Source organism: Ctenopharyngodon idella, chromosome 13 (genome assembly GCF_019924925.1).
Source record: "Ctenopharyngodon idella isolate HZGC_01 chromosome 13, HZGC01, whole genome shotgun sequence".
In the NCBI taxonomy this organism is placed as follows: Eukaryota; Metazoa; Chordata; class Actinopteri; order Cypriniformes; family Xenocyprididae; genus Ctenopharyngodon; species Ctenopharyngodon idella.
Window position 1 is genome coordinate 18,865,418 of NC_067232.1, and position 24,134 is coordinate 18,889,551.

The 24,134-nt window shown below is 37.5% G+C and overlaps 1 protein-coding gene across 1 annotated transcript; it reads right to left on the reverse strand.

Annotated features, from left to right (window-relative positions):
- Window positions 1–2,621: 2,621 nt before the first annotated feature.
- sfrp5 (secreted frizzled-related protein 5) lies at window positions 2,622–23,167 on the reverse strand. The gene is made up of 3 exons (XM_051915885.1): window positions 22,377–23,167; window positions 14,866–14,943; window positions 2,622–4,141 (listed from the first exon to the last, which is right to left on the reverse strand). The coding sequence occupies exons 1-3, from the start codon at window positions 22,900–22,902 to the stop codon at window positions 3,813–3,815; spliced, it is 933 nt and encodes a 310-aa protein (XP_051771845.1). The 5' UTR covers window positions 22,903–23,167; the 3' UTR covers window positions 2,622–3,812.
- Window positions 23,168–24,134: the final 967 nt, after the last annotated feature.

Below are 24,134 nucleotides of genomic sequence, written 5' to 3' on the forward strand. Positions count from 1 at the left end.
TACTGAAAGAGAGTCATTTGCTCCTGATTTTCAGATAAATTCCAATGCTTTTTTCCTATTCACTTTTACAGAGATTGGCACTGAATTGGTAATTTGCTCTTTTGGTCTTTTCTTTTCTTGTTTAAACAGGTTGGCACATAGATTTGTTCTTAAGAGCAACTTTTGGCAAGAGGAAACACATGTACTGTAGTGTCAGTCTTGATCTGATTTTGGTGATTTAGATATCTGATAAATATTTCCTGTTTTAGACTTAGCTCATAGCATCTCCATTTGTGGTTTTGGTATGTATTTATGTTGTGCAGTGTCATTATTTTAAATGAATAGGGCTTTGCCTTATAGGGTTATTTCAACCAAAAAGAAAAATTGTCAACACTTACTCACCCTTATGTCATTCCAAACTTGTATTTATTTATTTTGATCTATGGAATGCAAAAGGGAATGTTTTGGGAATGCTAAAAGTGAATGTTGTACATATGCTGTCAAACTCCAAATATGACCATAAGGCACCAAAAACAATCATAAAAGTAGTGTACAAATGTTATGCTATATTCAAGGTCTTCTAAAACCAGAAAGGACCAGTGGCGGCTGGTGGGTTTTAAAACAGAGGCACACTAAATTTTTGCAGTCTGGGGATGCCCTCACAAGGATTGATTGATTGATTGATTGGTTGGTTGTTGTTTTTTTTTTTTTTTTTTTTCCCTTAACTGCTTTAAAATGGCTTTTTGGTAACTTTTAGACAGAAAATTTAAAGAAAATTAAACATACAACAAGACAATATAAATATAATTTCACTCACCTAGCCCACGACTTGAAGCAAAAATCCATCCTTCTGTCCCTTTAAGTGTTATAAATTGCATGGTGCAAAAATGTGCAAAGTGCAAGTGAATTGAAAAACAAAAGAGCAGACTTTTCAACAAGTTGCTATCCTCTGAGGTGACAGAAGCCTAATAAACCTGCTGCTGTCTGTGTCAGTAATGTTAATCAAACAACACTGAAAAAAAAACAATAAGTAAAATTTACTTAATTTTTCTTTTGCAAGTTTTTGCACGCATATTTTTTAAGTAAATGGAATTCAAATATGGAATTAAGTAACTCTACTTAACTAAGTTAAGTAAAATTAACAAAGAAAATAAGTAATTTTAACTTGGCCAGTAAAAGGTTGAGTAATTTCTATTTAGTTGAAGTTTCTTTTGCAACCCATTTTACTCAAACATTATAACACTGAATTAAACCATGCTTTTAAAGTGTATGCTTTACTTAGAAATATAATACAATAGATATTGTGTAGACACCATATCTACATGTTAGAAGTAACAAAGCACCTGAACACAGAGACCTCAATACTTGGTACACAATACACGATGATGGTAACATTCGATGAGTTGATTTTGAGTGTGAATGTGGCATTTTGAGTAGAAAATGAACTCCAAATGTTACAAAATGGCAAGTTACTAAACCTAACCACAAAATCAATGACAAAACAGGCCCAGTGCATGATGGGAACACCAGTATCAGAAAAGTTGAGTAGTTTTACTTAATTTTATAATGTTGATATTTATGCTTTAATTTCTACAAGCTTAAATTGAGTACTAATATAGAATTTACTTCATTTTTTAAATTCTTGCCTGAACTAACTTTTTCAGGTAAAAATTACATTTGTTTTTTCTGTAGTATTTTTCTGTAGGCTCTTGACTGAATATCACTTTTGTAACGTTAATAAGAATACATGTATATTTCATTTACACAGTGAAGACTATTCATTTGATTGCTTTTTACAATTTATGTTTGTTCGATTCTACTTTTTGCCCGATTGCTTGTAATTAGTTTCTTTGTTCTTATTTTATCACTGTTTACTTGTCTTCAGTAAGCTTGTTTTTTTTTTTGTTTTTTTTTACTTAAGCTTGTAGTTTTTTTTAGTTTTTTTAAATTGGTGACTAGAATTATGAAGTTTCAGTGGTATCAAATTTTAATATCATAAAAACCTTATTTAAAGCAAAAAACAACTACTGTATATTGTGATAGTCCTATATATTGTTATCATGAAATACAATTACACATATCGTGAAGTAAGATTTTGGTCATATCGCCCACCCCTTGCTGAAGCATATACAATTTATACAATTATTTTTAATCTGCTGTTCGAATGGTGTCTTGGTAAATTTGCTGGCGATCAAATATTCAATAACTCTACTTTCAATAATTAAGGTAGTTGGTGCATTATCAGCGCTAGCAGTTCAAACTAATATCACATAATTTACGTCTCTATGATGATTGGTTGCGATACCAAGGGAGGCTAGCCTTCTCTGCAATATATATATATATATATATATATATATATATTTTTTTTTTATCAACACTCTAACCGCTGAAAATGAAATACTCTATAGTGATTGGAAATTTTATTTTTTTATTTTTATCAATGGATGCAAAAGTCTCCGGCTGTAGATTTTGCCTCCCCCTGCCCTTCTCTATCCCCTCAGACTCTCCTTAGCGCAGTTTTCCGAATTCCATTGTAATGACATCGGCAGATTTGGGGAAGAGGTGGTTCTGGCTTCAGTAATATTTTATGGTGTTACAGTGGTGAATTTACAAACAAGAAATACACATTCTGAGACATGAAATTAAATGAATAACTGTGATTTTTATTAACATTAAATCGTCCTTTGCCCATTTTCACTTCAAAATTTTGGGTAGGCTGTGCCCCCCCCTTGCCTCCCCTGATGATCCGCCACTAGACAAGACCAAAATTGTTTTCTGAAAAAAGTTGTTTTCTGAAAAGTTCTCCTTTTGTGCTGCACAGAAGAAAGATATTCATAGAGGTTTGAAATGACAAGAAGGCTTTTTTGGTTGAACTATTGTTAATTCCTGAAGATAAATAACAAACTGACAAAATCCTTGTGACAACAACATTAGATAATTTCATTAAAAGGTGATATCTGATTAAACAGAACTAGCACAGTTAAATTTTAACTTTTATTACAGTGAGATGTAATGTCGGAAGGCTCTTTCATACCATGTCTGTATATTTGTAGCAATATATAATAATTTTAGTAAAAAATAATGTTGCATACTGTATAGAAAGCATGAAAAACACCTCACCAACCAAAGTGATTGAATGAGTCCAGCGTCTGTCATAAGCTTGGCTGATATGATGTGTGCTCTTAGATCAGATAAATGGTCCAGACTTGCTCACAGGGCTGCGGTTGACATATTTGGGCTGCCGTCCTGACCAACACTTTTCAATCCATCAGTTTTCTTACCTCCCAAGTTTCAAGCCGGAGTCGTGTCCCATTCTGCTGCTAATGATCACGATTGTATCTTCGTAGTACATAATAAAAACTTTTTATTCCTTATCTACAAAATAAAAGATACAGATAAAAACCAGTTGGCACTATACTTGTTCTGTTTCATTTGTTTGTGGAATCTCGCCATTGAAATCAAATATGTGTTCAGTAAGTGAGTGCACTCTTTAAAGCTCTTGTTCACAATTCTCTTTTTCTCACATTGATTGAAAAGGTTGCCAATGTCTTTCTGAAAAGTCTCATAGCTTGTGCTCTGAATGAGGGAACCAGGAAAGTTTCACTAAAATATGCATGAGCATCATAAGTGTACTGATTGCTTCATAAACAATACATTTTATGTAGATACAGTTGCCAACAAAATGTAGCTGTACTTGATGATGAATTAAGTCCTAAGCAGTTTCCAAAAGCCATTTCATGAGTAATAAAATACATCTGTACTAATGGTCGGAATTAGGCATGGATACGGTCTCTGAAAGAGTTATTGGAAGTTGCAGAAAGAAGAGTCATTGGTCACTGGAAGACAGTGTGATAGGTGGGACACTGTTGAGATTTCATGTATTTAATGGCAAACTTGAGTTCCTTGCTCTTTTTGTCCCACTTGTGGATGGACATGAGCAGTAACTGTTGGTCCACTTTGCGGCCCATGATGAGGAAGTTGCTCCCCAGATTGTCCAGCTGCGAGCAGGGACAGTTCGCTCCATTCTTGATGTATAGCGTGAGCTTCTTTAGGTCTTTCTTCCTCAGTATTCCCATCTTCAGAACCTTCTTCTTCTTTTGTGCTGCGATAAGCTTGCGGTCGCCTTTTTCCTTTTTCACCTCTTTAATCTTCATCTTGAGTGCTGTAGATAAAATATAGAGACTTAGAGCAGGAATTCCCAAAATTATTTTGTCGCTTGAGATTTTAAGTTCATATTTATAATAATTCATATAACTTAACACATTTGTTTATGCTTATTTTTTTGTTTTTATTTTAAAATTATTTAAATTTTACATTATGATTTTTACATTGTGATTTTAAGTCTGTCATTAATATTTACTAGTGTCAGATTGATCAAAAACGTTTTTTTTTTTTTGTTTGTTTTTTTTGTTTTTTTTTGCGCAGAACAACCAACAGTATACGGGTTTGAAAAGACATGAGGGTGAGTAAATAATGACAGAATTTCCATTTACAAGTGAACTATCCCTTTAAAAACACCAAGGAAAGACCTTCGGAAAAGGTTTGGGTACATGTTGTCATTTAACTTTATCCATTGGAAAAAATGGGAAATCTTCTCATGGGACCCTTGGTCACACTCCGGTTCTCCCATATATTTTTGCTGTCTCAAGCAATAAGACCTTTCACAACGAGCACACAGGAAGAACCAAGGCTATCCAGAGCACTGGAATAGTTTACACCTCCCCGGAGGAGCATCATTTAAACATGGACGGCACTAATTACTCTCACCAGGGAGAGGACGGTGAGTGGAACGGAAAGTTTTAAAGACAGATGTGAAAAGTGAACACCCCTTCGGTAGCCCGTCCACATAAGCCACCAAACCTTCCTTCTTTGAAAGTTTTTTGAAATTTTCATATTACATTTAAAAAAAAAAAAAAAAAAAGAAATATCACCAAAAACATTATTTTGGAAGCATATTATCCTTCTTTTAGAGAATTTCGACAAGTTTCAACAAGTTTATCCTGAGACCTAATTTCACATGATGAAAAAACTACACAAATGCATAAAGGGTGTCAAAATGACCCATACTGGAATTAATGGTTTTCTTTAAAAAAAAAAAAAAATCCTATTAATGAAATAATTAAAATAATTGATGTTACACAAATGTTTTAATATATCAAACCTGTCTACCATACTACTCACATACTGCTTTTCAAGCCCTGGTTGTGCTTTTCACTGTGCATTCATGTTGGTGTCTAAGGCAAAATATTGGCTTAGAGCAAAAAAAGTCCAGTAAGTAATCCATATAGTTTCAAGAAAATAAATAGTATTATTATTGACAAAAAATGTGTCTAAAAATACTGTTGAGTCCAAATTCCGTAGGAAATGAATACAGAACAAATTTGACCCCTTAATGCATTCTTGGGGTAGTGATACAAAAATTATTATTTTTCCCCCATCCTATGACCACAAAATATGAAAATGACAATGATGAGAAAAACAGGTTTTCAATTCATGGAATATCAAATAAATTAATGTTTTTATTGATAAAATATTTAAAAAATCACAGAATGCCGGGGCAATTTGACACCCTTTATGCATTCTATAGGGTTAATCTTCATCACTCTTTCATGGTTGTGTTTTTTTGCATGTAATTTTAAATATATACAATTTATTAAATTCTTTAAAAATGTAATATGTAATTTTTGGTAACACTTTATTTTACAGTGTCCTTGTTACACATGTTACATGTAGTTAATTACTATAATACCACTTAACCACACCCTAACCCTTATCCTATAGTAAGTACATGTAGTTAATTATTATTACTCAGTATATGTATAATTGCACTGTAACACGGACAACAAAATAAAGTGTAACCTAATTTTTTGTTATTGTGACTAAACTTATCTGCCTGTTACTAACTTTATTAGTGCTGTCAAATTATTAAAAAGGTAATCAAATTAACTGATAAACATGATACTCAAATTAATTAAATTATTCATAATTATTCTCATATATGAACATTTGCTTAGAAAATGCCCTAAAAAAGATATTTCATAGACATTGCATTATTGTGTATTTTGGTGGTGTGTGGCTAAATTTCACCACACACACACACACAAAAATTCCTTCCTGAATTTGCACTGCTCTAGCACAGAAATCTCAGCTTCCATCTCAAAATTTTTTGTTTGGACCAGGTCTGGTTTTTCCTTTAGAAACCATAAAGAAGCAAGCCTGCTTCAAATAAATAACACTGTGATCCACATTCCCAGGTTCTCTTGTTTCTAAGTTACATTTGAAAACATGAAAGTGGCAAGTAAAACCTGTAATTGATGCTATGAAACTGAACTTATCCAAACGTGCTGAAAGCACATTAATCAATGACAACATTTGTCCTGCATAATCAGTGTGAGCTAGGCTCCTTGTCTACTATCATAAACATTCATGCATCTCTGGAATGTATGTTTAAATGGTTTCACTGATAACCGTTTTAGTTCACTTGCATGGGGATATTTGGTGTTGGCATAAATATTATTTGAGATCCTATAAAGATTTCACTGGAATAATCAAATATCAAGAAAAAAAAAAATCAACTGAAAAGAGTGTATAGTATGAGGAATCAATCTGAGAGGATGATGGAAGGAAAGATGACAAAGAAGAAAATGTGAGTACACGTCACAATTCTAAGACGTTTTTAATTTATTGAATGTGGTTGCTAGGCCAATGCAAGGTGGTTGCAAACATATTGTGGGTGGTTGCTTAGGTGTTTTGGTCGTTGATAGGGCATTGTGGCTGCTTAGCGGTCCAAGTCAAAAGTGGCCACTGCCAAGTCACTAAATAATTTCTTGTGCTTAAAATATAGTATTGTTGCTGTGTCGGGACACTCAATAAAGCAATTTTGAAGGCTCCTAGAGCCATTATGTTTATTTATGCTTTTTGGGAAAATCAGCTTTCGAATGACATAGTTGTCTCTCTTTACATAGCAGATAGATTTAAAATATTTTAAGACATTTTGCAAAACTACAAAACCATACAGTTCACATACCTAACTGTAGTTCAGCTACACTTGGGGTTTTTCTCTCTGATTCAGGTGATCGCTCATGACCCATAATGCTTGTGGGGAGTGAGCACGCCTGGGCAATATCGTGGTGACAAGCCGAAACCACAAGAGCTGCTTTAAATTGCTGGCAGTAGGTCTGACAGCAGATGAAGGAAGGCAAGGAGGAAAAGTGTCGGCCTGTGTATTTGCAGCCTTCTTTCAATAATTCTGTAACTAAAGCTTCCCTATGTCCAAAGCCAGAGCCAAGCAATAGACCTGAATAAAACTTTGGGAGGTTTTAACAATAGAGACTGTTGTGTTGAAATATTCTGAATGGCAAGTAGCATCAAAACAAACAATGCACATTATTATAAAACAATTTCTACTCTATTTTATAATTCAACTGCATCACCTTTTGAGCCTAGCCAGTGAAAACCATTAATATGGCGAACCAACATACACACACTGAAGTCATTCTGGGCTACATTTTATACATATACTGTTTATATAATTAGCCAATCTGTGTTAATGCTGTGATTATTGTTAGATTATGTTGAATTCAAAACTTCAAACTGCAGAGCTGTGATGAATCTTTAAAGAAAAGAGTCTCTATTGCTGCACTTTACCCTAATCGGCATTCCTTATATAACAGTGATTAAAGATCATTTATCTTTCAGGCTGCTCAAAATCACCATTAGAGGGGCGAATAAAGTGAGTCAAAACCCAAGAGGTCAAATAGATGTGTGTGTGTGTGTGTGTGTGTGTGTGTGTGTGTTTGTCTTTAATCCTGTAAAATGTTTTTTGCCAATGCTAATGCTGAAAATTGGAAAGAAACAAAAGCAAAATAAAGAAAAACACTAAAATTATGTGTTGTGTATTTGGTCTTTAGTGTGATTGAATATTAAAATTTGTCTATTTTTTCCAATAAAGGCTGCCTATACTGGACAAAAATGAAAAGGGACAGTTCACCCCAAAAATTAAAATTATGTCATCATTTACTCACTGTCATTTTGTTCTTAACCTGTATGACTTTCAGAAGATGATTTTCAGAGAATGTTGGTGTCCAAAAAACAAACATTTGACCACATTGTATGGAATAAATAAATCAACAGAAACATATTTTAAAATTTTTTTGTGTTTGTGTGTGACCTTTAGAAAAGTCATTCTGTGTTTGCACAACAAAAAAGTCTCAGGTTGCGACTGTAACCATAATTCCCTAAGAAGGGAACGAGACGCTGTGTCAATTATGCTTTGGGAACGCCTCTGCGTGATTGCGTCGGAAACACGTGTGTCAACTAGTCCAATGGCGAGAGTGAACATCCCGGACGGGTGACATCATGACCAGAAAAGCATAAAAGCATATCTGGAATCCGGCATTAGCTTCAATTAACCAAAGCAAGTCGATCACAGGGATGCAGGAAGTATGGCAGGGCGACGCAGCGCCTTGTTCCTTTCTCAGGGAACTATAGTTGCAGTCATAACCTGAGATGTTCCCTTTCGAGGGAACTCGTGCTGTGTCAGTGATGCTTTGGGAACAAAATGCCCAAACACTATGCTTACAAATGCCTGTCCGTCTGAATACTGGAGCACACTAAGACATCAGCACCTGTGAACCCGGGGCAACACCCAGGTCCAGGTTGTAGAACTTTACGAATGTAAGCGGATATGACCAGCCCACTGCATCACAAACATCTTGCAGGGATACACCTGAAATCAAGGCCAGAGGCTTCATAAGCAAGAGAAATAGCCTCGACTATCCACTTGCTAACTGTCTGTTTGGATGCAGGGAGACCTCTCTTAGGCGACCCAAAGCAGACAAACAGCTGATCAGTTTTCCTTCAAAGGGCAGCTCTGTGGATATAAGTATCCAGCACTCTCATTAGGCATACAAGATTCAGCTTTTCCTGGTCCTAATCTCTGAAAAGAGGAGGGCAGAAGGTCTGCAAAACGATAGGCCGTTGTATATTGGTCAGCACCTTAGGGACATAGCCTGGCTTTGGGTAAAGGAATGCAGTCTTTAAGGTCAGAAAGTTTTCTGGAACCGTCTCAAGGGGCTCAAAGCGAGCCGCAGATAAACCTTTGAGCACAACAGCCAGATCCCAGGCTGGAGCCCTGGTACAAATTGTAGGCCTCAGCCTCAAAGTGCCACGAAGGAAACGAGTCACCAGTGGGTTCTTCCCCACTGAAACACCACCCAAATGGACATGGAAGGCAGCTATGGCCACCAGGTACACCTTTAGTGTGGATGGGGATGGCCCTGCAGAAAATGATCTTGTAGAAATTCTAACACCGAGGCAACCGGACAGTTAACTGGATCCCACTGACGCATTCTGCACCAAGAAGCGAAGACATTCAACTTTAGGGCATAAAGTTTCCTTGTGGACTTAGCTCTGGAGTGAAGCATGGTTTCTTCAACCTCAGTTGAGAGACCTGAGTCTATGAGTTGGGCCCCCTCAGAGGCCAAACCCACAGGTTCCATATCTCTGGGCGGGGAAGAAGGATCATGCTTCCCACCTGAGACAGAAGGTCCCTCCTGACCGGAATCTCCAAGGCAGAGCCATCGAAGAGGGATACTATGTCAGAGAACCAAAATCGGCTTAGCCAGTATGATGCTACGAGAAGTAGACTTATTCTGTCCCGGCAGGCCTTCTCCATAACTCTTGGGAGCAGAGCAATCGGGGGAAAAGCGTACAGACATAGCCTCGGCCATGTCTGTACCATACAGTTTGTGAGGGAGAACAAAAGTGGACAGTGCATCATGTCCTGAGACGTAAACAGATCTACTTCTTCTTGGCCGTAAACCTCCCATATACGCTTCACCACCTCAAGGTGAAGCCTCCATTGCCCAGGCCTCAGCCCCTGTCTCGACAGGATGTCTGCTCCTATATTTTGATACCCCGGGATGTATACCTTGGTACCACAGGAGGATCTGGTGTGCCAGTTTACATAGTGGACGGGAACGCAGACCCCCCGATGATTTATGTAAGAGACTACCGATGTGTTGTCTATGTGAACAAGCACATGATGTCCTTTTAGGTCTGAAAGGAAGTGCTTCAATGCCATGAAGACAGTTATCATCTCCAGGCAATTTATGTGCCACGAAAGATGATGACTCTTCCACAGACCCTGAGCTGAGTGGCCTTCCATTACCGCTCCCCTTCCTGTGAGAGAAGCATCTGTTGTGAGCGTGACGCATTGACATAAAGCTCCTAACACAGGACCTTGGGACAAGAACCAAGGCTTCCTCCATATAACCAAGGCACGAAGACACCTGCACGTAACCTTTATCATACGAAGTGGGTTACCCCTCGTGGAAAACCCCTTGGTCCTGAGCCACCACTGCAAGGGTCTCATGTACAGCAAGCCAAAAGGTATCACGTTGGACGCAGCTGCTATCTGATCTAACAGTCTCTGAAACTGTTTCACAGTGAGTGACTGCCCTAGCTTTATCTCCTTTACAACTGTGAGGATCGCAGCAACACGATTAGGCAAAAGAACAGTGTGAACCTTTGTGGAGGTCAGGAAAAAACGGAAGGCCCTGTGGTGGAGGTGTAGATTTAGGAGACAAAAAGCGCTCATCCAGCTTGCTTTTAGAATGAACGCTCTGTTTTTCGGCTGGCCAATCGCTATTTAATTTAGACACAGCACGAGTAACCATCTCCATTAGCTCCTCATATGCTGGAGATAGAAGTGGAAAATCTTCTATCTCACCAGCCTCGATACTCAACACATCCACCTCCTCAGAGCTGGATAGCTGAAACACCGGGCTCTCTCCCCGGGCGGAAGAAGCCGCAGTGCGGGCTTCCGATCCAAGCGAGAGGGCGCTGGATCCCACAGGGGAGAGAAAAGGCAGAGAAAAGGCTGGGCATGTATTTAACCCCTCCTAGAGATCCATTTGCGAACCCCACGATGTGAGCTTCTGTGCTGCCTCGGCAACAGCGGGGCCAGAACTGCAGAGAACATGAGCCTGATCACTCTCCTCCAAGAGTGAAAGGCGGGAGCGGAGCGTGCGAAGCAGAAGCCTCTCACAGTGCTCGCAGTCAGCCCCCTCGAAGGCTGACATAGCATGCTTCGCTCCCAAACACATAACACACAAATCATGTCTCCCCACCCATAAGAAAATGAGGGCAGAGAGGAACTCACAATTTGAATGCCTGCTTATTTGCCATTTGAAATACTGTGATTGTGACTGCACTATATAGGGACAGACAACAATAAAGAGGACAAACAGTATGAACACAGAACGCTTGCTGAGGCACAGAAGTTAACACCGGTCATTCTGGATGTGCTTTTATGCTTTCCTGGTCATGTTTTAACCTGCACATGACGTTCACTCTCACCATTGGAGTAGTTGACACCGTGCTTCAGACACAATCACGCAGAGGCGTTCCCAAAGCATCACTGATGCAGCGCAAGTTCCCTCAAAAGGGAAACTCAAGTGACTTTGCATCAACAGTGGATGTGATTGGATAACATGGACTAACCAGCAAATCAGTTTCATTGCACAGCATTTCAAATGTTGGTTTGATCATCCTAAAACACCTCAGCTAATGTCTGTCATCAAATTTTTTTTGTTTAATTTCCTTCCGAAAGATCATATGATTGCATTTCCAAACACCAGGCAACCGAATACATGATTCGGTTTCCATAGTTTCTTCCCTGAATTACAGATATTTTTTGTGCCAATTTCCCAGGAAGTGACAATTTTGTTATCTTGAACATATGGCATGGAAACGCTTCTTTATTTGCAAATGTGTGTGTGTGTGTGTTTGTGTGTGTATATATATATATATATATATATATATATATACAGGTGCTGGTCATATAATTAGAATATCGTGAAAAAGTTCATTTTTTTATTGTAAATTATTTTAACAAATGAAACTTTGATATATTCTAGATTCCCTACATGTAAAGTAAAACATTTCAAAAGTTTTTTTTTTTAAATTTGTTGATTAGAGCGTACAGCTAATGAAAGTCCAAAATCCAGTATCTCAAAATATTAGAATATTTACATTTGAGTTTCATTAAATGACCATCCCTACAGTATAAATTCCGGGTATCTTTTGTTCTTTGAAACCACACTAATGGGGAAGACTGCTGACTTGGCAATGGTCCAGGAGACAATCATTGACACCCTCCACAAAGAGAGTAAGTCACAGATGGTCATTACTGGATGGGGTGGCTGTTTACAGAGTGATGTATCAAAGCATATTAAATGCAAAGTTGACTGGAAGGAAGAAATTGGGTAGACAAAGGTGCACAAGCAACAGGGATGACCGCAAGCTTGAGAATACTGTCAAGTAAAGCCGATTCAAACACTTGGGAGAGCTTCACAATGAGTAGAATGAAGCCGGAGTCAGCGCATCAAGAGTCACCACACTCAGACATCTTCAGGAAAAGGACTACCAAGCCACTTCTGAACCAGAGACAACGTCAGAAGCATCTTACCTGGGCTAAGGAGAAAAAGAACTGGACAGTGAACAGTGGTCGAAAGACCTCTTTTCAGATAAAAGTAAATTTTGCATTTCATGTTGAAATCATGGTCCCAGAGTCTGAAGGAAGACTGGAGAGGCACAGAATCCAAGCTGCTTGAAGTCTACTGTGAAGTTTCTGAAGTCAATAATGATTTGGGGGGGCCGTGACGTCTGCTGGTGTTGGTCCATTGTGTTTTATCAAGTGCAAAGTCAATGCAGCCATCTTCCAGGAGATTTTGGAGCACTTTATGCTTCCATCTGCTGACAAGCTTTATGGAGATGCTGATTTCCTTTTCCAGCAGGACTTTAGCATCTGCCCACAGTGCAAAAACCACTTCCAAGTGGTTTGCTGACCATGATATTACTGTGCTTTATTGGCCAGCCAATATGCCTGACCTGAATCTATGGGATATTTTCAAGAGAAAGATGAGAAACAGTCGATCCAACAATATACAGATGATCTGAAGGCTCAATAGTGCCTCAGTAGTGCCACAGGCTGATCACTTCCATGCCACACTTCACTGATGCTGTAATTTGTGCTAGGAGCAAGTCATTTGCTGTAATATGTCCTGCCGATCAAGTATTGAGTGCACAAAAGAACATACTTTAAAGAACTTGAACTTTTCTGTTTTGCAAATCCATTTTTTGATTGATCTTAGGAAATATTCTAATATTTTGAAATACTGGATTTTGGACTTTCATGAGCTGTACGCTCTAATCATCAAAATTTAAAAAAAAAACTTTTGAAATGTTTTACTTTACATGTAGGGAATCTAGAATATATGAAAGTTTCATTTTTAAAAATAATTTATAATAAAAAAATGAACTTTTTGATGATATTCTAATTATATGACCAGCACCTGTATATATATATTAATTCTCGGGGCACTTTTGGGCACCTTAACATGCTCAAAAACTTTGCACACACATCAATCAATGCTGACGTGCCGATCATTGCTGCTTGCAGCTATATTTGTATTTTACTGTAGTCACTGAAAATTCTAAATGGTTATTTATTATTATTTGTTTATTTTTGAGCTCTAGATCTGAGCACCTGATAACTTTTCTTTGAGGTAAAATGCTCTCACTCAAAAAGGACAATGACAAATCAGATAAAAACAAAACAAAGCCTTTTAAAATCTCAAAACCAAACTTAAAAACAATGAATTTCCTTAGCGCTACATAAAGTATTAAAATCAACTGTATTCAGAGCCAGTGAATACACTCTAATGGAGAGGTTTCTCAGCAGCGGTCTTCACATCTACAAACCTTAAATCATTTGATAAGTGTGCTGCTGTCCAGTATGTGTTGATTGCACACTGAGTACTGTTAGACTGTAGAAACTGGCCTCAACATCCAAGTAAGACTAATAGAGCACGCTATTAAACTTACTATCATAATAAACTGTATAGCACTAGTTAACAAACAACAAGTCATGTGATCAGGTACCAATGAAATGAAGTGAAATAGAGATCAGGGGAAGAAATGAGTCAAGCGATAATATCCTGTCATGCGTTATGCTTTCTGTACGTGGAGTATTAGATCTCAAGATCCAGAACTAGATGATTTTTTTTTTCTTTGTGATGTCTGCACTTCTCTCTCTGACTTTAATGTGTAAAATCTAGAACACAGAACACTCAGGCTTCTACTAACAATATTTTCTAATAGTTATCAACTAAAATACATACAAATCCAAGAGAAACAGGCCTCACAGCCAAAGATAAGTCAGGCGTATGTGTGACTCTACTGTGCTATAATCCTGTGCTCTCTATAGGGAAGGCTTTTCAAATGACTTTTAACCTTGAAACTCTTTTATTCAATGCCAGAGACTCATTCTAGAGAATTTACCTTTGACAGATCAATGGATCTCCAGTCAGAATACATCACTTTAAACGAACCATAAAGAATCTAAAACTGTTACAACAGGAGTCCTCCAGCACCACTGAAAACTGGATGTCAGTTCCATATGAACTCGTGTCCCATGCATTGGAAACAGGTTTGTGGTGTTTTGCATATTATTTATGTGGAATTTGATATCTTTCAAACTGCATTCAACTTCTCTACTTTGAAAATATGTTTTAATGCATTTTAACTTAAAGCAAGATGGGATGTTTAACAAAAGTAAAGTCAACTCTTTGTATGGTGGAACATATGCACAGTAATGTTAATGCAATGCATAGCAGAGCAACCTCATATTGTATCTGTTTTTCCTCATGATGTCACATTTATTATGTTCACACTAAATATTAAAGTGGCCACTTTCCCATACAAGCAAACCGAAGCCTTTCTCATCAACTTTTTCATTACATATTTTTACCATTATGAAGAGATCGCAACTTTAGAGTTAAGTTGTCAAATTTGATCTCTCAATAAAAGTTAATATCTTACCAAAATCACTGGCGCAGTAGTGCTCCATTATGGTGTCGGATTTCAACTCGTTGTCACAGGGTGGACACACTTTTGAAACTACAGGGTAAAGAAAGGGAAAGATGGTTAAAAATGAGTGTCTCATAAAGAACTATCAAATAGAAAATATAGCCATAACAGTAAGTACACAGTTTTTGGTGTTTAAAGTAGACCGTAAAACATTTTTAGGTAATCTAAAAACAATGTATGCTTCAGATGGTAACTTAAAAAATAACTGGTTTTATTCTAGTCAGAAATATCATTTACCTGTATTACAATTAAATTAACATGTATTTTTGTCTGCCATTGGTCTAACAAACAGATAGTCCTGCCCCAAACCTGGCCATTGGTTGAGATTTTATTGATGTTCATTGATGAGATAAACTGTTATGTGAGGTCAGTAGCAATGATACAGTAAGTTCAGTGAAAGATTCAGTTCAGCCTATCGTCGGTTAATCACAGGAGACTCAAACAAATAAATAAAGGGTGGAATGTTTCATATTTACTAAAATGATTGTTTTCCAATAAAAGAAACTCTCATGTGATTGTTTATGCTAACAGCTCTAATAGGGTGTTTGGTTTAGTGCAGCGAGTAGAACTCAATGCAGTGCTGGACTCATGCAGGGGCAGCAGGCCAGTGCTAATGGAGCTTAATCCGCAGTGTTTGAAGCCATGAGAGGGAGAGGTTTGGCAGCTGCTAGTTTTATTTCCTCACAGAGGAAGGGAAGTTATAAAACAAGATTAAGACTTTCAGTGGTTCATCACTGTGAAATCACATCCCCACAAATCTGTAGTGTGTACAGTATGTCCTGCATATACCTGGACTATAGTCTGAGAAAAAATATTTTGGGCCTCTCCAAAACAGGATGTGTCTGAATGTCATAGAAACCAGAATATTTTAGAGTCATTGCAGACGTACGAAGACAAATACAGGGGTAAGCTTTTAATAGGACGCTGTGAAAACATTCTTCTCAGCAGTTTGACAGTGAAAATGTTCACTGGAACATGCAAACAGCTGTACATGACCTTCTTGGAACTGATAGTTATTTGCTGATCTTATTTTTAACTGTAGAGATACAGATGTTTACTGTGCCACCTACTGGGGCACTGGGTTTCTGTTCAGTGGGCTTTTATATTACATTTTACATTATCAGTACCAAAAAACACACAAATATATATATATACTAATCTGTATTTTGTCTTGTTTTTCATTGTTAATATATAAACATACTTAAAACAAGATTTATTTACTTGAAGCAAATTTGTAAAAGATAATAAGACTTGTTTTCAGAGAATATATCATGAATTAAGTTTGTTATATTCCATTGGCATTTTTTTTCTTGTTTTAAGCACAGCCATCTCTAAATTGGCATAACAATCAACTAATGGCCAATATTTTTCTTATATTATGAAAATTAATGTTCATTTTAAACTTAGTTAACTTAGTACAATGTGTAACTTAAAAAGCAAAACTGCATGCATTTTTGCATAAGAACATTGTTTTGTTTGTGCTTCGGCACTGCTTGACTTTGCGGATGAAATGGTTATTCTACTGCTCATAAAACATTCACTTATAGGCTTAAGAGATATAACCAGTTTAGATGGAAAGGATCTCAAGCTGACTAGCTAAAGACGTTGTTGCAGCTAAACCCATTAATAGACACGGTACTTCCTTAAAAACAAAGTAATAAAAACGCTATCTCTGTGTCACTTTCACAGCATTTCAAATCCCTCAGTTCTCACCATCCCCGAAAAGCAAAGCCAATGTTGAACCACTGTAGTCACATCGACTATTTTAATGATGTCTTTACTACCTTTCAGGGCCTTGAAAGTGGTAATAACATTGCAGTCTATCGGAGGTCACAAAGCTCTCGGTTTTCATCAAAAATATCTTAATTTGTGTTCCGAAGATGAACGAAGGTCTTACGGGTGTGGAACGACATGAGGGTGAGTAATTAATGACAGAATTTTCAGTTTTGGGTGAACTAACCCTTTAACATAGTGAATCAGGGTCAGACAAAAACACGTTTTGGAAGAAGGATTGCTGATGTATTGACTCATTATTTAAATTTTGTTAATTATGATCAAAAAAAGTTACATAGTGTACTTTAAAAACTATTTTACACCATTTTGCTTTGGAAGTAAATGTTTTAAAGGATGTTCTTTTTTCTTTTTTTTTTTGAAAGAACTATATGCTTTTATTAAGCAAGAATGTGTTATATTGATCAGAAGTGACATTAAAGACATTTACATTGTTTAAAAAAATCTATTTCAAATAAATGCTATTCTTTTAAACTTTATATTCATCAAAGAATGCTGAAAAATGTATCACGGTTTTCAAAAAAAAAAAAAAAAAAATCAGAGCACCAAATTAGCATATTAGAAATATGTCTGAAGGATCATGTGACACTGATGAATAATTTGGAGTTATATTAAATTATAATAATATTTCACAAAATTACTGTATTACTGTTTTTTTTTTTTTTTTTTTTTTAAATGCAGCCTTGGTGAGCATGAACAATTTCTTTCAGAATCATTAAAAAATCTTAGACCCCAAAAGACCCCAAACTTTTGAACAGTAGTATATATACAAAATATTTTGTAAATGTTTTATTATTATTATTACATTTTTGAAGAATATTTTACCCAATCTCTTCTTTGATGGCTGATAATTGTTCTTTTGATATTTGGGTATAAGTATATCAGGTGTATTTTCCATTTATGAAAGCTTCCGGGCTTCTATCATATCATCGATCTGCTTAACTGAGTAATTAGGAAGAATGTGGCTTGTGAAAATTTGGAAAGTCATTCATTTGTACAGCTTAAAAAAAAAAAAAAAAAAAAAAAAAAAAAAAGCTCTGTTCAGCCCTTGTGGGGTGGTTCTGACAAAACAAACCATGACCAGATTGGCTAAAGCTTGTTCTCCACTGAAATAAACCACACAATGATGTGTGTTATATCTGATCTCTGAGGTGACAAATATGATTTTGTCATTTATTCAGCACAGGTCCTCCCTTGAGCTCACAAAACAAAAGCATCTGGTAACAAGAACTTACATGGCTCGTCTCCAGACTCCCCCTTCCAGGTTAAAAACTAAGGGTCAGAGTTTATCACCCCAGCCTCAAGCACAGACATAGCGGTAGATAATGAGGAGAGGGGTCAAAGTTCACCAGGCTTCAGTGCACAGGTCGTGGGGAGTTGAACCCCTCTGTACATTTCAACCATCAGTTGGTCTCTGAGCAGAAATTCCCATACATTCAGCATTCAGCGGGTCGAAGACGTGACATGTACGGTGACTTGCGCACACTGAGCGTGTTGTGGAGGAAACTTTTGTTTCGTACTCGCAGGCCGTCGTGAGCTGCATTCTTGAAGCTGAAATGTCTTATTTGAACAGCAGAGCGATTTATTCTGTTTTGCAGGGTGGCTCGCTGGCAGGATGCCTGGTAGAAACGGAGCCAAAGCATGTGTCAGGAGACTGAGCGAGGGTAATTCTGCAAACCGAGTTTCTGCAAGAAGTGCCAATTCAGAGATTGAGTGATATCAGAGCAATACTGGCTTTTTTTTGTAATCTTTTCCCTAAATTTCCTGTTGAATACTCTCTTATGTTCATTGAAACATGTGTAAGGACTCAACAGAAATGCTTCTGAAAGAAATCTTTTTTAATCAGCAAGAGTGCTTTAATCCTAAAGCAGTTTCTACACTCTAAAACCTGTTTTGTCAAGTAAAAATGTGGTTCATGTGGTAACGTCAATTGTTGTTTTTATTCAAGTTTATTGACCAATCAATTGTTATTGGTTGTAGGGTCAGGTTGTCTGTCTATCTGTTTTTGTTTTTTTGTTTTTTTAGTATTTAGACAGATTTTTGATAGTGGTCACACATAAAGGGGCTAGTCACACGAGGAAGTTGTCACAAAGCCTGTATCTCAAACCACACATTCAGGCAAGAGTCAATGATTTAATGAAAATATATTGGAATATATTTGGAAAGCCTGAACTGTGTTTTTGCAACAAGGGAATTTTTCATAAATGATTGCCCAAAATGATTATTTACACTACCTTTTACATTTTTGCTGTAACGAAATTAATTTGCTGGTTAAATTTGACTGAAAACCCTATAATGGGTGACTTATTGGCAGGTTTTGTTGTGACAAGACACTCCATATAGTGTGACAACATACCCCACTATGCTGTCACAAAAGGTAATCATATTAACTGAATAGATTTTTTTCCCCCCTGTGCAATAATGCTGAAAATGTCCAATAGTTTTTTTGTAGCCATGACTTTTACAGAAATTACCTTTAAAAAATATACCCACATTGAGAAAGTTTTACAGGAATTGAGACAATTAGCCCCAAACTTCCCTATTATTCATTTAAAGTACTTGAATAAAATTTCATATTTAGAAAGACAAGAAAACCATAAGCGATGAAATCTGAAAGACTTTCTCACAGTTTGTCATCATGGATATAAGAGTAAGTCCTCACAGTTTCCTCAGAGAGACTACGGGTATTTCTGTGTCCGAGTGATTTCTGCATCGCTGACTTTCTGTATCACAGTTTATGGGGAAAATGTTCTGTTTAAACTATGCACAGGTCATAATTTTATGGCTCATTTGGACCCTTGAAGTTATGAGTAGCAACACTTCGGACATAAAACATTAATCAGGATGAAAAACTGCTGTGATTTATGTCTGTTTAAATGTGCAGTGAGCGGAGACAGAGGTTTACATGTCTCCCTGAGCCGCCCCTCAGGCAGCAGCGCCTCTGCATTCAACAGAATCCTGCAAACAATGGAATACACATTCACTCTTATCTGAGCTGGTAGGTTTGTTTTATCTTGTACATTTCTATGTTTAGCCTAATTACTTGCCTCGGTTCTGTTCTTATATTAAAATTTGACCCTAAAAATCCAGAACAGCAAAACTAATGATTTTCAAACGGGTTTTTACAGACACTCCCCTCTTCTGCCATTGGTCAGCTAACAAATAGCCCTGCCCAAAACTGCCAAACCAATGCAGTTGGGTGAACATGATTTCATCAAGTAGCACATATTCCTGGATCAAGATCCTTGTTGATCCTGGAACAACATTTCAATCAACCAATCAGATTAGAGCGATAGGTTTACAGTTAATGTTAAGTTTAGTCTTACAACAAGGTTGTAGGGACTTCTACATATCATTTCCCTCTGATTTTAGGGATAAGTTAAGGGTAGGGTTGAGTTTAGGGGTAGGGATAAGGTTAGGACTATATATTTGGACAGAAATGTTGATCCAGGAACATGTCTTACTTGGCAAAATCATCATGTAGTTGTCTTTGCATATTAAACTGGGATGTGAGAAAATATTTTAACATTCAAAGTGACGTGTTTTCAGTTGAACCTTATAATCACAGATTTTACGCAGTAAATATGTCATAGGATGTATGCTGGATTTTTCTGAGGAGCCAATAAAATGGTTCTTGTTTTGGCTATTTGTCTGTTTAGAACTTCTGTTTTGTCTTCTGTTTGTAGAATGAACAATATTGTTTAAAGAGGCTTTTTGTTGCACTGTCCAATGTGATTTATTGGAATGTATCTCGCGAAACAGCCCGTGAAACATGTCTGTGGCTCTGGCTGTGAACGGGCCCCATCCCAGGATTTTACCTCAAACCACAGGGGAAAAAACAGCTCTTCATGTCCCTGGTCCGCCGCTCGAGTGTGCCGGGGCTGACGGCTACAGGCCGGAGCGACTGGCCGTGTCAAACGAGGGTTTGTGCTGTCATGTTATCTCTAGAGTCCTGTTTCACGTCGATGTGCACGCTCACCAAAACACACATCGCTGTAAACGCTTGGCTGTGAGTTACTTTCCCAGCTGCGATGCAGAAAGCATTTTACTTAGTTCTGCTAGTTTTCAAACTCTCAGTATCATGTAATTTCAGAACAGCTATGGTTGTAATTGATATTGTCTCTGAAGGTCCCACTCTTTCTCAGCTTGCTCTTGAGTTTGCTGCAATTTTAAGGAGCTTATTTTTCTAACAGAAGCCAAGCTACTTAACTCCGAAGTATGAAAACAGTATTGTGGAGTCACATTTTTTCAAAAGCCTCTTTTTTTTTCTACTTTGAGAACATTGTAATCCATCAAATCTTAGCAGTGAAAAGAGAAGCTGTGTGCATGTTTACACACACGTTTACTAAATCTAAATGGAGACATACCGTAGACTTTTATTGTTTTATATATAGATAGCTAATTATGACTAAAGACTAAACCAAACATCTCATCTTACCCCTATTAGAAAATATGTAATTTTTAAAATGAAAAAAGGAAAAAAAGAAAAAAAAAAAAAATCCTCTTTATGTTTGAATCAGTTTTACATTTCAGGATGTCCCCAGATGTTCCCAAAAATAGGTTAAGTAAACATATGTTTTCTATTCTACCCAACTTTTCTGAATGAAAATTATCATTAGATACCATTTGGTAGTCCTACTGTTATGTTAGTTTTTATTTATATATTTTTAAATAAAAGGAAAACTGTATTGTACAGTAAATGTGATTTATTTTGAACACAGCATACATTACGATGCATATTTCTCATTGTTTTGTATAGGGATATGTCATTTGTGCATCACTTGTTGCATTCATTTTTGCATTAATCTTTACAAATGGTTAAGAAAATGGACGCATTTAACATACTGACAAAGAATAAGATTTTTTTTAATTTCTTTTTAATATTTTTTGGGGTTTTTTGGCACCACATGCTTCTTTTTCTTTCTTTCTTTTTTAAATTTTTTTGATAGTCTATTGTCCTGGTTATGCGGTTTAACACCGTCCTCAAACTGAGCATTAACTACACTCCCATTTCGCTTCTCTTGTCCTTCCTGTTTCCATTACAATAGTCCTTCTCATTTCAGTTAGACAAAGTAATGTACAACTTTTCAGACTAATTAGTGATCCAAAGGGTTTGGTTGCCTGGCTAATTGGAAACCTAAATGCACGATTAAACAAAGAGAGAGAGGCAGGGCACAGCAGGAACGCTCCTCTCCACATTCCACATGAGATGTTTGCTTTAGATAGTGAAAGGTTTTTGTCCTTCCAAGAGCTTTTCTTAATTTTACTTTCTCTAAAACTCTAGGCTAATCAAAGCAAGAGAAAACTGACCAATGGGCCTTATTGTATAGATCTATGGAGACTTGATGATTATAATTTTTGTACTTTTTAAACAAAAAAGGGAGGTTTTAAAATCAGCAAGTACTGATGCTTATAATTGATCATATACATGTTTAAGAAACAATACTTAAATATGAAAATAAAAACTTTTATAATAAAAAACTTCATGCATCTCTTGTGTATTTATTTATTTATGTTAAAATTAGATTTTTTTTTTTCCTGCTTATTTTTGCCAAATTATGGTTTATCTGTGCTGCATTCATTTCCTGTGTAAATTAATTTTCGATTTTCATTGAATTAATCAATAACCGTCATATTTACATCTAAAACCACAGTGTTCTTGCAGGTCCTACCTGGAGTCTGAGTGGCGAGACCGGCTGAGAACTGCATGGGAATGCACAGATCGTTGTCGATGGGGAACTTCTCGCACTGTAGCATCTCTGGCCAGGGAAAGCCATAGGTCTCCATGACCGGGGCGCAGCTGTCCCGCACTGCCTCGCACAGAGACCGGCAGGGGTAGATGGGCCTGTCAAGGCACACTGGAGCAAAAAGGGAGCAGAGGAACACCTGCGTGTCAGCGTGGCATCGCTTTGCCAGGAGTGGCACCCAGCTGCCCGCCTGCTGCTTGACCTCAGGCATGGTCTCGTGGTCCAGTAGGTTTGGCAGGCGCATCTTTTTGTAGCCCACGTTGTAGCAGAGCCGCAGGTCGGCTGGGATATCCACACACTGTGGCTGCTTGGCATAGAAGCGGCCGTTGTGGAAATTGTCCGATTGCCAGCTATAGTAGTCGTACTCCTCTGCTGAAGCAGCTGAGGTGAGCAGAACCAACACCAGGGTCACAGCCTGGGTCAGAGACACCTGCCTCTTCTGCTCTGCCATCCTCCTAAAGTTCTGGTGTGATTCAGAAGGGGAATGGGGGGAAGTGGATAAAAAAGAAGAATTTTAATCCTTTTTGTTGTGTTTGAGAATTAAAAAAAGACTAAAAGTGCTGGATTTTTCCTCCTTCTTGTTTCTGGTTGTCCTGCAGTTTAATAGAAACTCCTGGTAGCAGGCAGTAGTGGCAGATCTCAGAGCTGAGCTCTTTTCTAGCTTGACTCAAGTGCACCTAGTGTATAAAAAGACAGTGGACTCAGGGCCCTATGAGCTGACAACCCCTGAGTAAGCTTGCCCACCCACCTCCCACTGGTTTCCCCTGTCCACCATAAGCCCCGCCCCCCTCCCAGCTACAGCCAACTGCTGCACAGTGGGCGGCACCCCTGCAGCCCACCCCCCTCGCAGACACTTCTACAGGCAGACCACGCGCTGTCCTGCAGCACAATGCATGTGTGGAGTGTGCTGGGCTCATGCATTTCTCTTTAGCTCTGAGGACACACAGATTTTCCACACATATCATCAGCCCTGGCCTTTCACATTCTACTTTATTAGGAAATAATCAGAAGGCAGAAAAAAGATTCATCTACAGGTGGTCAGGGCATTTGGGATGTGCTGTTTAAGATATGGTAATGCTGCCGCTGGATGTGAATAGAAACCGGCTTTCTCTCTGTCTCTTTATATCATTTGCTGTCACACCGTGGGGCCCAAAATTCAACTCATAACAGCCACCCAGCAGCAGGGGGCCGTACTGCCATATTACAGCCGCCCAAATTGAGAAGCCTTACTGACAGATCTTTATCTATTAGCACTTATCAAGTTTTATACATATTAGTGACAAATGTAAACGTTAAATGCTGGTTATTTATATATATATATATATATATATATATATACAACACATTTAATCACTATTTGTTTTGACGCTTTCGCAGATGCAAGCTCCAGGCCATCAGCATTTGGTGCTCGTGTACCCGCAGAGAACAGCTTAATCTTGGCCATTGTTTCAGGTATTTGCCGCTGGCTCTCATGTAGATAATGGTCAAAAATGTAATTAATTTGGGGTATATCAAACAGGCAGTCTTTAGTCTTAATAATCTATTACTTGTTCCAGAGCAAAACTAATATATCTTGTTGAGAATCATAAATTTAGCATTTATTTTGAACAGAATTTATTCATTTATATATTTATTTTGCCATATGGAGTGATACAATGATACAATGTATTATGAAAAATGTTG

Excerpts from the sequence above, each read along its gene's own strand:
- sfrp5 (XM_051915885.1), bottom strand. The coding sequence starts at position 22,902 with ATGGCAGAGCAGAAGAGGCAGGTGTCTCTGACCCAGGCTGTGACCCTG. Across the intron at positions 14,944-22,376 it reads TCTCGCCACTCAGACTCCAG|TTTCAAAAGTGTGTCCACCC; the intron begins GTAGGACCTGCA and ends TTTACCCTGTAG. Across the intron at positions 4,142-14,865 it reads CTACTGCGCCAGTGATTTTG|CACTCAAGATGAAGATTAAA; the intron begins GTAAGATATTAA and ends TTTTATCTACAG.